The sequence below is a fragment of the Phytophthora sojae genome, assembly GCF_000149755.1.
Source record: "Phytophthora sojae unplaced genomic scaffold PHYSOscaffold_6, whole genome shotgun sequence".
Taxonomy (NCBI): Eukaryota; Oomycota; class Peronosporomycetes; order Peronosporales; family Peronosporaceae; genus Phytophthora; species Phytophthora sojae.
The window spans coordinates 4,723,714-4,740,208 of record NW_009258120.1 but is presented as its reverse complement, the minus strand read 5'-3'; the positions used below and the strand labels follow the sequence as shown (position 1 = coordinate 4,740,208).

The window sequence follows — 16,495 nt, the reverse complement described above, 5'->3', positions numbered from 1 at the left end:
CCAAATATTGTAGGTGGAAGGGATCCTGCTGAATCAAAATATGCATTGTCATTAACGCATACCCAATGGCCAACATCGCTGTCTTTGCGAAGCAAGATCAAGTATAAACCTTTCTTTGGAAGCGGGTTAAGGATTTCAGAAAGCTCGTATATACCGTTTATATCAATATCAAGAATATTAGCTAATTCAGTTAAATCTGAATCACTAGTAACACCTTTGATTAAATGAGCCATTTAATTATTTTTCTATCTAGTATAGATATTCTTATATAGTATTAAGTTTATCATTTCATCGTGACTGACGTTACTCAGCTATCGGATGAATTTATTCTACAGAGCTCGCTAAAGAGTGAACCTATCGTTGATGTCACGAAAGGAAAGAAGGTGGTTGTGCTACCGGACCTTCAACAGGGTAGTTATACCTCTGGTAGCGTTACTTATGATGCTACAGCTACTGCTGGATCTCAGGGCTACGCATCTCTTAAGGATGCCTATATCATGGTTCCTTATGTTATAACTGGTAAGACCACTGGAACCACTGCTATTACATCGGGTCTAAGTCGATTTGCTCGTTCTCTCAATTGTAATGTAACTAATGTTGTTGATTCGCCAAGCCTAGAAATGAATGGACAGACTGTTCTATCTGATGGAGAATACCGCATGTTCTGGAATAATCTACGCGCTGAAACAGAACGTTCGCTAGATGATATTAACAAGCACGGTGCTGATTCGTTCGTATATCCTGACGATTGGTATTCGATTAATTTCTCGGGTATTGCTCATTCCGCTGGTGATGGTTACTCTAATAACCAAGTAGCACTCGACGCGTCTCTTGACTCTACGATAAGTCAGGCTCAGGAAAATAAAGCTTTTAACTCCGGCCACTATAATCGTCTCACTACGATGTTGATGCTACGAAAGCCACGCCTTCTTGGGGATGGGCATCAATGGGTACAACTGCTACGAATAACATCGTTATTCAAAATGCTAAAGGTTGCTTCAGGGAATCGGCTGCTGCTGATGCATCAACGACTGGTATTTTAGGACGGTGGATCTATATGCTCAAGATTCGTCTTGTAGATCTTCATCCGCTATTCAAAGAGCTCAATTTAATTTCGAACCCTCAGTTCAAGCTTTGCCTTCGCTTTAATACTGGTACTGTAAAAAAATTAGCGGGACGGCTTCTACGATGAAATTAGATAGTGTGACCATGACTTCTGGTCAGACTTGCCCTATTATGATCTCCGGTGCCGGAACAGGACAACCTATGAATTCTGTACTAGACGCTGGCAAACAAGTCGGTTTCTCGTTTGGCGTTCTTCAAAATGATTACTCTACCGTTGCCGATGTTAGTAACTATGTGCCTTACACTACTACTCGTCTAAACATTCCTTTCTATGATCTACGTAATCCTACTGCGATTATTAACAAACCAATTAAGCATATTCGCTTTAATGATGTTTATGCTCAATACTTCACCAATCGCGCTGGTATGACGCCCGATACCATTGAAGGACAACTCAATGCTAACTTCAACTTTCAACTATCTGGTACTTTCAAAAACATCAAATATGTTGCTCTGCTTCCATTTGCTGAAACGTCGAAGGGTCACTTCGCTAGCGCTCATGGTACTCAACAATTCTAATCTCCTTTTGACAGCGCTCCTTGGTGGTGCAAGCATTCGAAACTTCCAAGTAACGATTGGTACTTCGAACGTATTCTCTAAAACTCATGAATATGACAATGAAAACTTCCAAGATGAATTCTCGAAGCTAGCGGCTATCAACGGTGATTATTCTCGTGAGATTTGCAATGGTTTAATCGATTCCAATAACTGGGCATATGATCATCGTGTTCTAATTGCTGATTGCTGGCGCGTCAGTGAAAAGGATGTCCCGCAAAGCGTTCAAGTAAGCGGAATTAACGGATGCGCTACCGGTATGAATATCCTTGTCCTTGTCGTGTATGAGCGCTCCCTAGATATCGATCGCCTTACTGGTGAAGTATCTAACATCTAAATTAATTAATTAAATTTATTGTTTCTTATACCTATCTGTATATATGACCAACATGTCGACTGAGTTAAGTTTCGGAAAATTTAAAGGTAAGACCATTGAAGAAGTATTTGCTTCTGATCCTGGTTATTGCCGCTGGCTGAAGAACCAACCAAATTTAATAAATGATGCTATGCTAAAATTTCTTGAATCAAAGTTAACAGATGATGATGGTTATGTTATGAATTTTGGTAAGTACAAAAACAGAAAACTTAAAACAGTTCATGCGCTTGATCCTAACTATACTGATTGGCTTCGTAAAACAAGTTTGTTACTGAGAAGTGTCCACGTTTGGTGAAAGAACTCAGTGAGCTTCACTAAATCATCAATTTTTTAATCTTTGATAGGAGACATAAAAAAGTTGTTGGTTCATTAATTAGTATCCCATACCTGTGAAGTATTGCTCAATATCATCGAACTGATTCATTTGATCTTGGATGCGGTTTGGATGCATAGTGACTGCGATTAGTTCTTGAGCGATATGAGATTTGAAATATGCTTTATGCTTAGGGAAACCCTTGCGCATTACATTCATTTTGGCTTTGGTATAATACGGTAGAAGAAAATACAATGACAAACCCAAACTCCTGGTAATTTCATCATCTAGCTTTCTACCTGACTCAGCTTCGTAAAGCGCCTCTTGTTCTAAATAAATCTCTTCATCCTCAATCAATCGTTTTTCACAAAGATGACATCTTTCCATCGTATAAAAGTTGTGATTAGGATCACGGCATTGACGCTTAGGTAGGGCACGGCCATTAATCCGACGAAGAATATGATACTCCGGACGCTTCTTAAACCAAGATTGACCAATGATAAAACTCGAAGGATTGTAAATAAAATCTTCAATGGTATTTGCTTTGCAATACTTAAAGCTCAATGGCGCATCCAAATCGATTGAATTAAGAATCTCTCTTACTGACTCCTCTTTCGATTCGTCTGATTTATCTGTCTTAAGCTGTGGTGGGTTTGATTCAAACATAAGCTTCACAATATTGTATTCCTTACGCTTCTGAAACCATGGCTGCTTCATTAGCCAAGCACAGTATGATCTTCTTTAAGCATCTTCTCAAGAGTTGCATGCTTAGAGTTGAATGATAGAGCAGTCATTGTTGGTTGTTGTTGGTTGGTTGATCGTATGATATGTTGTTATTATACTTAAGATTTTATCTCTTAAGATAGAAAACGTTTGAATGACCACTTACTTAAGAAAATAAAAAGTGGAAACAATGCTCCGTTAACTTAAGAAAATATTAGCTTTGTAGACGATTTTTTATTGACTTGTGAGCATGTTAAGACTTGATCGAAACATATTTTAATGGTTGTTGTGAAATTAAAGGTTGATGGTGAAATGATAAAGAAGAAGTTATGGAAAGATATAAAGAGAAGAATGTGAAAATTATAAACAAATTAACTAGAAGAGTAGAAATAGATTGTGAGTGTTCTTATATCGAGGGAAATTTAAAAGTGGACACAATACTCCGTTTACAGTCTATACTAGGAACGGTGTCCGCCCTGACCCTGAGAAGGTCAGAGTGATCAATGAGTGCCCGACGCCGTCGAACGTCAAGGAACTGCGGCAGTTCCTTGGCTTGGCCACGTACTTGTGCAAGTACGTGAAGGACTACGCGGGCATGATACGCCCGCTATCACGGCTCCTGAAGAAGGACGCCGAGTGGGTTTGGACCGCTGAGTGTTAGCAGGCCTTCGATGCAGTCAAGCGGGCTTGACTGAGGCGCCGATCTTGGCGGTGGCCGACCAAGATCGCCCATTCCACGTTGTGTGTGACGCATCCGACTTCGCAATTGGATGTGCGTTGATGCAGCACGATCACGAGAGTCGTGATCGTGTCGTCTACTACCAACGCGGACCGCGTTGTCGTGCCCAATGACCATGACCTGCGACTCAGGATCATGTACGAGTATCACGATGCACCGACTGCGGGGCATCCGGGCCGTGAGAAGACATACCTTCTTCTCACGCGAGACTTCTACTGAGCCCACCAGTACAAATGGGTGCACAAGTACGTCCGTGCTTGCGAGGTTTGTCAACGTGTGAAGCCTGCGCCTTTCGCGCAGGCTCCCTTGTAGTCACTACCAACTCCACGGGAGTGTTGGCAGTCCATGTCTTTGGACTTCGTGTTCGGTCTTCCCCCGGACAGCCAGGGGAACACGGGCGTTGTGGTCTTCGTTGACCGCTTCAGCAAGATGGTACATCTTGCTGCGGTACCCGCTGAAGTGACTGCGAAACAGACGGCGCGTCTGTTCGTCGACATGGTGTTCAAACACCATGGCATGCCGATCGACATTGTGGCGGATCGAGACCCACGCTTCACCGCACACCTTTGGCAAGAAGTGTTTACACTTCTTGGGAGACAACTTTCGATGTCGACTGTGGACCATCCACAGACGGACGGGCAGACCGAGCGCGTGAACCGCGTGCTCGTAGACGTGCTTAAGAGCTACGCTCACTCGTTCCAACACTGGATCGAGTGCCTGCCGATGACGGAGTTCGCCATCAACAACTCGGTGCATGCCTCGACCTGACATACACCGTTCTACGTGAATGCCATCAGGCACGCACGCCTCCCGAGTCTACTCGGGATGGTGGCTCCTTCCTTAAGTGGGGAGGATCTACGACTGCAACACAGCAGCCGCAGAATGCCGCTGACACTTGCACAGTGTCAGCCGCGACTACGCGCAAGAAGAAGAAGAAGAACGAGTCTGTGCAGGGCACAGACACCGCGAAGACGAACGCAGAGGCCGGGCCTACTGCTAGAAACGAGCTGAACGAGTTCAGCTCGGACGCAATCAACTTCGTGCAGCGCAGACAAGCCGTCATTCGGTTTGTCCAAGACGCTATTGCAGCTTCTGTCGACCGACAGAAGCTGAACGCAGTCAATGTTGGTAGGGGCAACACTAATGAATTCAAGAAGGGTTCATTGGTTTTGTTAGCAACTCAAAACCTGCCTAAACATGCAGTTTCCGACTTCGGGGTGAGCAAGCTCGCTCCGCGCTTTATCGGGCCGTTCATAGTGTTGGCACGACATGGCAACGTCTACACGCTAGATATTCCATCTAGCATGCGCCTCCATCCGACCTTTTACGTCGGGCGGCTGAATCCATACCGGCAGCACGAGCCACCTAGCTCGGCTGGCCCGAAGCGGAAGCCCCAGCGGAAGCGAACCTCTGCTCCAGCGCGTGAATGCGTTGGGACAAGCGCACGACGCGACCTCCCACGTCGATAGAGATGTCCGACGCGCTCTGCGAGGCCTGATCAACTTGAGCTCTCAGGGTCGCCATCTCCTGCTTCAGAGCGGCGAACTCACGGCTCTGAAGCTGCTCCACAGCAGCGACTCGCTCCTCGAGCGTCGGGCCAAGGTCAACCCCAGGTTGATCATACCCGGGGCGTGTTACCACCACCGCCGCCTCCGATCTGCGACGCCCGCGGCTTAACACGCTGGATTGTTGAGCGTATTGTGAACCATAGTATCCCGAAAACGAACCGTCAGCCGGTTCGTTATCGTATTCGTTGGAGAGGGTTTCCGCCCCACCAAGATACATGGGAGCCACGGGATGTCCTGCTGCAGGACGTTCCGGAAATGGTGAGGGCGTACGAAGCTCACCACGCACTGCCGACGCGAAGGTAGTGCGAGCACTGTGGTCACCTACAGCGCCCGAGGTCCCACGATCGTCGCGTTCCTCACGTGCCAAGAACTTGGCACGGATATCCTTGAGACTCGCAGGTACACGAATCGTCGTGTACCCGTTTAGGTCGCGGTCGCTCAAGCGCGCCGTACCCGGAAGACACAACGTGCACTGTTGGCCTTCGGGCACAGCGCATGGAATACCAGCGTCCACAGAAGATCTGTGGAGCTGCTCCAACCTCCCGCGCGTCGAGAATGTCTCGAAGCGTTCACGGGCGTGCTTAACCCGCTCACGGTAAGCAGCCGGCTTCTTGTTGAAGTTCTCAACAAAAGCATTCCAACTTTGACAAAGTGCCTGCCACTCAGGCACTTTGCTGCGAGAAGAGGTCTTCTTGCTGGAGAAGTACCGGAGCTCGTGGAAGAGCCCGATGTAGTAGTCGCGCCTTTGATTCGTTAACGGATCAAAGTGCTGCCCCTTCGCCACAGCACCGTCGTGGATGCCGCTGCATACGTACAGCGGGATTTTGTTTGGAGGCACGGTGTTGCCCACGCGGTCTGCGATCTCTGACGCAGACGGCATCCACGGATCGCGCGCTGCTCAAGCAGCGCGCGGAGAACTTGAAGACGCCACATCACGCGGGGTACTCAAAGCCCCAGCAGCAGAGAGCGGAGTGTTGCTCTCGCCGCGCGAACGCTTCGAGCTCGAAGCGTCCGAGCCGTCTCCTTCACGAGGGCGTCTCGACCCGGCGTGCGGGTCCAGACTATCGCTGTTGATAGACTCCTTGCGCCTGCTTGACGAGGCTCCGCCCTCTTCCATCTCCACGTCGCCGTCCCCGTAGTCAACGGCGTCGTTGACTACTGAGGAACCTTCGAGGACAATCTCCGGCTGGGTTGTCCCCGCCGCAGTCTTGGCAGCAAGAGCGTCACGCTTTGCTTGGTGACGCTCAAAGTACTCGGGGACAGAGAACCTCTCTGTCTCCGTGGAGGTCTTCTCCTCTGCTACAGCGGCGGTCTTCTTCTTCGGTGAGCTCATTTGCGGAATGAGCTCGAGTTTCTTTCTCCCAACGTGAAGAATTGACGAATGGTCAATTTCCTGATTGACGTGCCGTGACTCGGCGCGTCTAACCTTGATGGGGGGATGGTGTAACAGGGTTACACGCAAAAGTGGCTACAGCCACTTGTAACTCTAACAGACCCGGCGTCTGTTAGAGGTTCGAAAGACTTTCTCGACCTTGGTGTAGACACACCAAAGGCTAGATACATTTACGATCACCACGACGGGTGGTCCATAGAGACTTAGGATTCCTATTGGCTGAAAGCAGCATATTTTAGCCAATGAGCGACATGCATAGCATTGGAATTCTGCCAATCAGCCGTTGGCAGATTCCTAACTTAGAATATTACATTTAGAAGAAGTCAGAAAGCATAAAACAAAAATAGCAGTTCTCATTTTAACCCAAAAACATTATTTGGAGCGTTTATTTAGATTAATCTATACTCGGAGGCCCGAGTATAATTAACTCTAGATTAAACTAAGCTACGTTTCCTCATACACGCGCGCACACGTGTAAGCTAAAGTAGTGAGCCAAAGTAGGCCCATTACACTAAGGCCTTAGAAAGAAGCAAATAATCGGAGCCTTTAGCGTGCAGGAAGGACTTGGAGAAGGACCAAAAGAGAGCCATTGTTGCTAGCGAGAAGCAACGACACGAACTCCGGCTCGTATGCCCCAGATCATCGTCCAGTGCACAGCATTCAATAAAATCTAGAGGAGTTGCTGCTCGACGGCGCGTACCGCTACCCGGTCATCAGCATGGAAAGCTGCTTGCTACTTAGCGTAGCGTTGGCACTTCTTTGAGTCTCTGCTTGAATGCTTGGTCTCGTCTGGCCAAACGATCCCAGCGGCCGCAGAGCGACCCTTTTTACGACGACATAAAGTTTAGCAGGCAAATAGGCTTAATAAAGGGCCCTGAGCGGGCCCAAATAAGAGTAAAATGTCACGTTTAAGTCTATTTCTGATGTCCTCCATACTAACGGTCGAATTTGCTGTTTCATAACTTCGACCCTCTGATTTTATGGCATTGTAGTATAGTGACGTCGGTTCAGTTCAGGATGATACTAGCCCATACCACCTTCTAATAGCCATCAAAATGTTGTTTAACCGAGATTTTTTTTTCATTTTTTGGTCCCCGTGAGCGATTCTAAATTGCGATCCTAACCCATTCTCAGAAATAATGTAAGAAGTAAAGCGGAGTGTATATGAGAGACGTATAAACTCCCTAAATCGGAGTCTCGTCTCCAAATATCCTTACAGAGAGGTTATTAGTTGTTATGCGTACCAAATCATAGAGGCTTTCTTGTTTTGATCTGAGCAATTCTTGTTTTGATCTTGAAAATTCTCAATTTGATCCAGTAATGGTGTACCACTCCGTTTAAAAAAGAAAGCATGATTCACCGTGAAGGTTGTTTGAGAAAGATAGCATGAAATAAGACTTGGTTTGAGTATGGAAGGGATTACTGACATCTTCAAAGCACGGATGACTTGGGCATTTTCGATGAGAAAAGCCTACTTCTCTGGTCGACCTTACTATCGCCATTGAGGTTTAATGTGGTCCACATAATTCAAGCTAAGCCAATCAGATGTCAGTAAATTTGATTATCGCGAGGATTTCAGCATAACAGGTGGTTAAACCTCGATTTGCAGGAAACGCATTGCGCGCTATACAAGCGTTTAGAGACCCTCAACATTGTTCACGTGCTCTAAGTTATTTCCGAGTTCCAACCTGAGAGTCGCAGCGAATATCGCTCAATATTCAGAGAACTACGACAAAAAACCTCACTGGGTCCAAAATCTTGTCGCGAAAAGTCAAGTTATCTTCTTCTACGCGAGCAACGATTGGCTTAGAAATAGACGTTTCGTAGCAGTAAAGATAAGCTTTCGCTTGGTGGTAATTTTACCGAAAACGAAGTAGAAATAGTGAAGTTATGGTAGTTTTCATGAAATGGCGATAGTACGGTGGACCAGAGAAGTACTAAGAAGTACTAGCCATACGATATTCTAGTGTACAAAGGTCAATTCTAAACGGTTCAGGTAAACTAGCACATCAATTGGAAGAGGAGATTTCAGCAGTTCAAGTGGTACAATTTTTACGCGAAAAAGTTGAAAATTGATTTGAAGGGCGCATTTTGACGCCAATCGTGCTTTCATTTTGAAACGGAGTGGTCATCTTCTTGAGAGGCTACTGGAGCTGCAGTCAGCACCAATTGAAGTTGTCATGCGCGAGTTGCAGGTACTGGTAGATGGCTTCCTTCCGTACGCAGTACTAAGCCTCGCAAAAGTCGACAGCATCGTGTCGACAAGTGGCTGCATTCTGCGCGCAACTAGCCTCGCTCTATGAGACTCGGGCTCGTCGCGAGCAAGCTGCGAGTATCTCGCTATTGATGCGGTTGGTTCATGCGCTCTGCTTCCGGGAGGCACTCTGGCGCCAACAAAAAGTGCAGACAAACCAAGGCAGATTGCAGCTACTGACCTACATGCAGGTACTGGAGGAGCCATTCCGCACGCCCACGAGGGAGTGTTCCGCCAGCCAGCGTTGCTGCGCGTGCTACTTGGACTTGTGCGCGACGTGCGAGCAGCGGCGAACGTCCACGTGACCAAGTGTGACCCGAGCTTGGTGCCTGTAGAGGGCATGTCTGCGGCTGCATCTACCTCTGTCAGTGTGCAGCAGCACCAGCCCCTCCAGGATTGCTTGCTGGCGCACGGCATTCTGAAGCGATTGCAACCGCTGAGCTCCGAGTCCAGCGACAACGAAGTGGCTGAGGAGAGTCGTGCTCTGCTTTGCACCATCGTCAATGAGCTGCTGACTGCAGATGCTGAGGTGTCTTCACCGTCGCCCCCTCGATTGTTGCTGGCGATGCACACGCAGGGGTACGATGTTACGCTGGTACCAACGTTAGTGGCTCATATGCCGGCGATGAAGCTCATGTGGGACCACTGGATGGTACCAACTTCGTCCAACTCGTCGGGTTCTTCGTCGTCTCGCTCAGCTACACCGGGGACGAAGCCGCTGATGGGGTTCGTGGCTGAAGGTGCTGAGAAGGACCTCCCCAAGTGGCGCTTCCGACTGCGCGTGGTGCTCTCGTTGTGTGCCGCGCATCTCTCCGGTAGCAAGCAAAGCGCGGCGATGCAGTAGGCGCTGCGCGTGGTTTGGAACAAGTTTCGCAACGGCGTCGGAAGCTCGGGCGAGAACAGTGCTGGATACGTCAACCTGCTGGGCGAAGTGTTGCCGTGGATCGTGCACGCATGCTCGCAGAACGCCGACCCGAGCGCGGAGCTGGTGCATTTCCTCTTGAAGCTGCAGAGACAGCTGCAGAGTGGCTCGGGCAGCAGCAAGAGGGAGGGCAGCAGAGGCGACTGGAAAGCCCCAAGAGCAGCGACAGCTTCTGGAACAAGTGCTGCGTGATACGTACGCTTCGTTGATTGAACAGATTTGAGGAGGCGATCGATCGGCCAAGGTTTAACGGGGTCTGGAAATCGTAGGTGAACTGCACCACCCGACCTAACATGTCCAATGTCCGGAGTCGATGTGCTAATTATGCTGAGGTGGTGACGCTCTAAAACGCCCGTGAATTAACAAGCAGAGCGGCCGTGCGCTCTCGACGTCAAGTCGTTGGAGCGCGCGCTATGTTGAACAGGTTTGCATTGAGGAGAGGGGGAGAGGCATGAACGGCAGTACAGGACTGTCACGCTCCGACAAGGTGTCGGCGATTTCTGCAGCATCACCTACAGCATCGAGTTCCAGTCCGCGCGTGTATATTCCGGTGTCGCCGAATACATTGAGTCCGAGATCTGCTGAAGCTGTTGGCGATTCGAGCACACTTGGTAGCGGCAGCGGACTCGTGAGTTCTATCAAGGTACGTGTATTATCCCTCCATGATCTAAAGTTCTTACTCGTTGAAGCTCACACGTGTGGTGTCTTACGACAGAATTTTAAGCGCAAGAAGAACGCTCGAGAGCGGCTTCACCCTCTAGAGAGCGAGTCTCCGCGCTATCCACGACACTACCAGCAGCAGCGGCATCTTCCAGTTGTTCCATCGTCGCCATCCCGTTATCCTGATTCACCTCGTGCACCAAAAGGAGCTCTCGAAGACTCGGATGATGAAGTGATCCAGTTGAAGCGGTTGAACGCCCACCTGGCATCGGGCGAGACGGTTGAAGAGTGGATCCGGTCGTACGAAGTGGAGCGTGGCAACTTCGCTTCGTTCGCTATGTTCACTGAGGTCAAGCTGGACGAGGTGCAGGAGGGATATGTGGAGCAAGTCGGCCGACCGAATGCCGTGGAAGCAGCAGCGTGCTGTGCCACGCTGCTGAAGATGCTAGGCATCGTTGGGTGCTACCGAACGTTGTTGGAGAAAATGTCGGCGGGGATCCAAGGCGCCATCTACCTTCCAGACGCCTCATTGTCGTCCATAGTCACGGACGCAACCTCGCCGGACGCGATGTTCGCGCTCGTGCAGAGTTTTTACTCCCGCACTCCGTACTTTGAGCGCGTTCGCGAGCTGAAGAAGACGCTTCTAGCAAGTCGGAGTATCACGGATCCGACTGTGCTGCGAGCAGTTAGCGTGGATGATGTGGCTCGAATCTTCCAGTACGTTCCATTCGCTCACGTCCAAGCGGGGATCGCAAAGGTCTACGCCACCAACTCAGCCAAGCTGGATCAGCTTGTGAATGCCTTGCAAGAACAACAAGGTTTGTTGTTATTGAGACGGAAAGAAATGGGGATCAATGATCCAGACTACCCTGTACATGTTCCGCTCGCTACGAGTGCGCAGATCTGCCGCGCTATCACTCACAACGCCGCAAGTTTCAGCTCCAGCGGCCGAGACATGATCCTCTGTGCTATCGTGGGGTTGGTAGACGCCGACTCGTTCCGAGCACTTCGATCTTCACGGGAAGATGTGCTTTTTGCATACTTGACCTACACTGAAGGCATGGATCAGCTGGAGCTTGTCGTGGACGCGCTGCCTAATGCGGGCGAGTCGCTCTTCCGCTTGTACCTCGCTACGTGCTCTGGCAGGGTCGGAGATCTACCGGACGAGAGGTGAGATGGTGCCGCGTCCTAGTCCCAAGGACGTGTTCTTCTTGAAGCTGCTGAGCCCCGACATGGGGGTTTTCTTCTTGAGCGACCTGGACGCGAGGAGCAGTGGCTTCTGCTGTCGAAAGAGTACGAGAAGAACGACAATGAGCGCAAGGCCCGGAAGCTACGACGAGCCAGCGTGAACGCGTCGGACTTTGACATTGAGATCGAAGAAGACACGACCGACGGGCGATCTATGTCCCAGTCGTCCACAGCAGCATCGATCGAGCGCTTCCAGATTATCATGCTGAACTACCTGCGGCACCACAGCTTATCCAGCGCCCAACTACTGCAGCTTGTATCCAACACGTTCTTGTTGATGCTGGAAGAGTAGGAACTCAGCCAGCTCATTGACAAGTGCTGGGCGCGTTTCCCTCTGGATGGACAATGGACAAAGGCTCTGGCAGTAGTGCAAGACTTGGGCAGCAGAAGGACGCCTGCTTCACCACTAGACGTCAACTCTGAGTATGTCGCCGCTATTCGTCTCAAGATGCTGAAGACGCTGTTCAAGATGCTGTCGCGAGAGGAGAGGGCGGCGTGGATTGACCGGATCAACTTTAAACACCCAACGGACAGCTACAAGAAGAGGATCCAAGACCTGAAAGACGCGGTCGCAGCAGCGAAGAGCGCACCTCCAGATCTTAGTGACCCCGGGGCGCATATCTCCCGAATGAAGGCGGATCTGAAAGTGCGCTGGCTGGAGGCGATCATGGAGTACGCGTTGAACGAAACGGAGAGCTCAGCGAGGCTGGCGGCGCTCAATCAGGCTCATCAGCCGTTTGCAAACGGTAAAATGCCACCACCTCCACAACAACAGAGCAAAGTCACCCTCGCATCTGCTTAATAGATCATCCAGCAGTTGCTCGGCCAGTTGAATGCTGCGGACAGAGCAGCTCTGCCCGCGAACCTTGCGCCTCCATCGGTTGATAAGGCTTGGCGGTGAGTTGGCGTAGTAGATTGAAGTACTGCCACTTCCACTCGCGCTTTTTGCCCCTAAAGTGCACAGTGATGAACTCGCCCTCGTGCGTGAGCGCTGTCGAATCCACCGAGCTGCCCCTCGCCCTCTCCTTCTTCACCGGCTCCACGAGTGTCTTTATCATCCTCGCGCTTGGAACGTCGTGCTCTTCGACTTCCGAGTCGTGATGAAAAGTGGTTGCAGCCAACTTCAACGCATTAAAGCATAAAGGTTGATGCTCCCTATTTACCACCCGATTTGGAGTGGATAGGGCGGGAGTGTCTAATATAACTTCACCAAGTACATTACGGTGTAATATTCTGATTTCTATATATTATAATGGAGCAGCTCACTGAGTTTGGATTGAATCAGGATCAGTTTGTCGCAGCTTACTGAGTTTGAGTAACTTTCGCGAAAGGTCGCGAATTGTGCCGGGGCGAATTTTGGGAAGTGATGCGTTCATGGCATCCTGTAGTCTGACAAATGCGAAAGAATTGTACTGTAGTTCTACTTGAGCCATTTACACAATGCGGGCACCTTCAGCCTCAGGCGAATCTCCGCTAGAGGCAACCAACGTCTCCTGGTCTCACCAGCGCGTGCAGAAGCTGCAGCAGGAGGCCGTCGACAGCGGCGCCAAGAACGCCGCCGTGGAGATGCGCTGGGCCGACCTCTTCGAGTTCAGCATGCCGCAGGAGCTGCACAACGAGCTGGAGCTGCAGAACGAGCTGGAGCTGCAGAACCGGGCGTGCGCCGAGATCTTGGCAGGGACGCGGTGATCCGCGAGTTCCAGAACCAGCTCAAGGCCAAGGACGAAGAGTACGTGGCGGCGCTCAAGGTGCAGGCCGAAGAGGTAGAGAAGCTGGTGGATCGGATGAGTCAGCAGTACCGGTAAATGCAGGATGAGTACGAGCTCGAGCTCGAGCAGATGGAGGACGCCTTCCTCAAGGAGCGCGACGAGCGCATCGCCAACAACAAGCTCGAGATCGACTCGCTGTTCGAGCGCAGACGCGAGATGGAGATGGTCTACATGGAAGCTAAGCAGACGCGCGACGAGCAGTATCTGCAGGAGATCGAGGAGCTGCGAGTGCGCGATGCGGAGGACTACAACGAGCTCAAGATCAAGCTCGAGACCAACATCCAGACGCTCGAGCAGCAGCTCGAAGAGATGCGCGCCACGTACCAGCTCAACACGGAGAGGCTCGAGTACAATTACCGAGTGCTGACGGAGCGCGACATGTTGAACTCGGCCACGCTCAGTCAGCAGAAGCGGAGGCTGTCTCGACTGAAAGACGCGCTGGCCACTCTGATCGCCAAGTACAACCAGACCGACGCTCGGGACCGACACCAAAACGAGGAGCTCACGGAGGAGTATCGGCGCCTCACGAACCAGTACCTCGACCTGCAGCGGAAGTACGCGCACTTCGAAACCAGCGACAGCAACAAGTACGACGAAGTGTGGCAGATGCACGAGGAGGACGCGATTCACAAGATCGAGAAGCTGCTGGACGCCGATCGCATCATCCACGAGCAGCAGCTTGGCCTCGCGTGGCGGCCACCGGCTCAGTCCATCCGTAATTGGAGTCAGTCTGCAAAGGCTGGCGATGCGGCAGCTCTCCAGAAGCAGCTCGAGAACGGAGACGAGTCGTCGCCCGATTCCAACGAGAGCGATAAGGGCGGCAGCAGGCGAGACGACAATGGCGCCAACGCCGACCAGGACGATTTCGACGACGAATCGGTCGAAGCCTACACGCCGCCAGTCAAGAAAATATCGGGCGCGAAGCTCAAGTACATGCTGAAGATGCTCGCGTCCAAGGCTGGCTTCCTGGTGAACGGCAGCGTGCAGCAAGCGCTGGAGAATTTGCCCGATGACGAGGCGGAGCTTGTGAACATGATCGTGCGCGCGACAACGAGGAGGACATGGAGAAGCTCATGGGGTACTTCTTCGAGGACCCGCGACAAGAGGTTCCTGGTAGTGGTGACAACAACCGGGAGGGCAATTCACCCGGCAAGGACGGGGCCAAGACATCGTGGGGCCTTATGGTCGGCCCGGAGGACGTCATCCGAGTCATCAAGCAGTTCGTTGAGGTTCGTCGCTGCAGACATTGCTGATGTTTGCTCTGCATGGGTATTGTGAGTCCATTTCGCTTAAGTAGCACTTCAACTTCGCTTTCGCCTGTCACTGGTAGAGCTGCATCTGCGTGGGCGGCACGATGAGGACCTCGTTGATGGGGGCGGCCAGGTACTGCTTGAGCAGGTTCTTGAGCTCTGCGTTCTGCGCCTTCATGGCCGTCACCTCGTCGATCAGCTCCTTGCGCCGCAGCAGCGCCGTGTTGTAGTGCGTCAGCCCCTTCTCGAGTGTAGCCATGACGCGGATCTTCTGGGCGGGGAACACCTTGACGATGTTGGCCCAGTATTCCTTCTCCGCCTTCCGGGCTCTGGCCTTGAGCGCAGCCGAGCTGGTGCCTTTTGTGGCCTTCTTGCCGCCCTCCGTGTTGCCGCTGACTGAGCGGTGCAGGATCCGAGCAACAGGGGCAGCACGCTTCTGCGCATTTGTCTCCTGGAAATGTACACTGCAAACCCAAACAGTTAGTTCAGCACAGATGCACAGTACCAATATAAGACACGAGTGTATACTTATTCGAAACTAAGGCGTTGATACGCTGACTCATTTTTCAGAACTCTTTCAACCATCGTCATGACCCGAGTCGGCTACGTCGCGCTCTTCTTCGTGAGCGCCGCGGCCGCAGGGCTGCTGCGCACCTTCGGCCAGAGTATGCATCAGCACACCCTCAATCCCCTCTGTCCTTGTATACTTGAGCGAGTGCGACGGATACCTTCAATGCTGCAGACGTTCTGTCGAGACTCGGCGTCTTCGACGAGTGCGACGACTCGGCGTACCCGAGCACCTGCGTGGGCAACCAGTTGGTCTACCGCATCAGCTTCAGCCTGGGCTGCTTCTTCACGCTCACGGCGCTGCTGAGCTGTGCCGTGGCCAGAGGCTGCGAGAGTGTCTGCTGCATGCTGCTGTTCCAGCTGCCGCTCTACCTTGGCATGGTGCTGGCGTCGCTCTTCATCCCCAATGGTAGGTCACTTCTGTGGAGGTAGAGCAGATCGTAGTACTGCACAGTGCTAAATTGTTGTGAGTGTGTGGGGGTAGATTTCTTCACCGGATACGTGGACATAGCGCGCGTGGCGTCGGCACTCTTCATCATCCTGCAGATCATCATCATACTGGACTCGACGTGTAGGATAAAGTGACTCGAGTTGGTGACGCCGCTCCTCCTCCTCGACGCGGTGGTGGATGCCCGCGTGCTTGCGGCGGTCCAGCTGGTTGAGGCTGTCGGCCACCTGCTGCTAGCCGCGGCTCATGCGCTGCGACTCGCCCACCTGCAGCTGCTTCTTGCGCGAGGCGTCATCCTTGGACGCGTTGCGCGCCTCGATGCGCTAGCGCCGCACGTTCACGCGCGCATCGCGGTCGCTCGCCTCGGTCGCCGGGTCCGCGTGCGCCTTGGACGACGACGCGGACGTCGAGTCCCTCGTCATGGCGGCACGGATGCAATTCGTACTCGGCGGTTGCAACAACGGCAACGCCAACAGGCCATCAACATCAACTTATTCCCGATGTCAGGATTATGATTCATACCAGGAATATGCGTTTACATAGGATTATTCTCAAGGATGGTATAGCGCCTGATGTCAACACATT

At 51.3% G+C, this 16,495-nt stretch overlaps 7 protein-coding genes across 7 annotated transcripts; 3 read left to right on the top strand and 4 right to left on the bottom strand.

Annotated features, from left to right (window-relative positions):
* Window positions 1–305: 305 nt before the first annotated feature.
* Window positions 306–644, top strand: PHYSODRAFT_438327 (hypothetical protein; the record flags this gene model as incomplete). Its single annotated transcript, XM_009533488.1, has 1 exon — window positions 306–644. A coding segment is annotated over one exon (339 nt), but the record flags the coding sequence as incomplete, so codon positions are not given.
* A 1,785-nt stretch (window positions 645–2,429) lies between these two features.
* PHYSODRAFT_303512 (hypothetical protein) lies at window positions 2,430–3,086 on the bottom strand (the record flags this gene model as incomplete). Its single annotated transcript, XM_009533487.1, has 1 exon — window positions 2,430–3,086. The coding sequence occupies one exon, from the start codon at window positions 3,084–3,086 to the stop codon at window positions 2,430–2,432; it is 657 nt and encodes a 218-aa protein (XP_009531782.1).
* Window positions 3,087–5,196: 2,110 nt separating this feature from the next.
* PHYSODRAFT_262289 (hypothetical protein) lies at window positions 5,197–6,732 on the bottom strand (the record flags this gene model as incomplete). Its single annotated transcript, XM_009533486.1, has 2 exons — window positions 5,197–6,293; window positions 6,318–6,732. The coding sequence occupies 2 exons, from the start codon at window positions 6,730–6,732 to the stop codon at window positions 5,197–5,199; spliced, it is 1,512 nt and encodes a 503-aa protein (XP_009531781.1).
* A 2,265-nt stretch (window positions 6,733–8,997) lies between these two features.
* PHYSODRAFT_262290 (hypothetical protein) lies at window positions 8,998–12,977 on the top strand (the record flags this gene model as incomplete). Its single annotated transcript, XM_009533485.1, is given in 9 exon segments — window positions 8,998–9,010; window positions 9,238–9,830; window positions 10,011–10,034; window positions 10,393–10,611; window positions 10,684–11,798; window positions 11,821–11,866; window positions 11,881–12,132; window positions 12,325–12,622; window positions 12,841–12,977. The coding sequence occupies 9 exon segments, from the start codon at window positions 8,998–9,000 to the stop codon at window positions 12,975–12,977; spliced, it is 2,697 nt and encodes an 898-aa protein (XP_009531780.1).
* A 704-nt stretch (window positions 12,978–13,681) lies between these two features.
* PHYSODRAFT_317057 (hypothetical protein) lies at window positions 13,682–14,898 on the top strand (the record flags this gene model as incomplete). The annotated part of the gene is made up of 2 exons (XM_009533484.1): window positions 13,682–14,614; window positions 14,704–14,898. The coding sequence occupies 2 exons, from the start codon at window positions 13,682–13,684 to the stop codon at window positions 14,896–14,898; spliced, it is 1,128 nt and encodes a 375-aa protein (XP_009531779.1).
* Window positions 14,899–14,909: 11 nt separating this feature from the next.
* On the bottom strand, window positions 14,910–15,458 carry PHYSODRAFT_347185 (hypothetical protein; the record flags this gene model as incomplete). The annotated part of the gene is made up of 2 exons (XM_009533483.1): window positions 14,910–15,359; window positions 15,424–15,458. The coding sequence occupies 2 exons, from the start codon at window positions 15,456–15,458 to the stop codon at window positions 14,966–14,968; spliced, it is 429 nt and encodes a 142-aa protein (XP_009531778.1). The 3' UTR covers window positions 14,910–14,965.
* Window positions 15,459–16,143: 685 nt separating this feature from the next.
* PHYSODRAFT_335988 (hypothetical protein) lies at window positions 16,144–16,332 on the bottom strand (the record flags this gene model as incomplete). Its single annotated transcript, XM_009533482.1, has 2 exons — window positions 16,144–16,206; window positions 16,246–16,332. The coding sequence occupies 2 exons, from the start codon at window positions 16,330–16,332 to the stop codon at window positions 16,144–16,146; spliced, it is 150 nt and encodes a 49-aa protein (XP_009531777.1).
* Window positions 16,333–16,495: the final 163 nt, after the last annotated feature.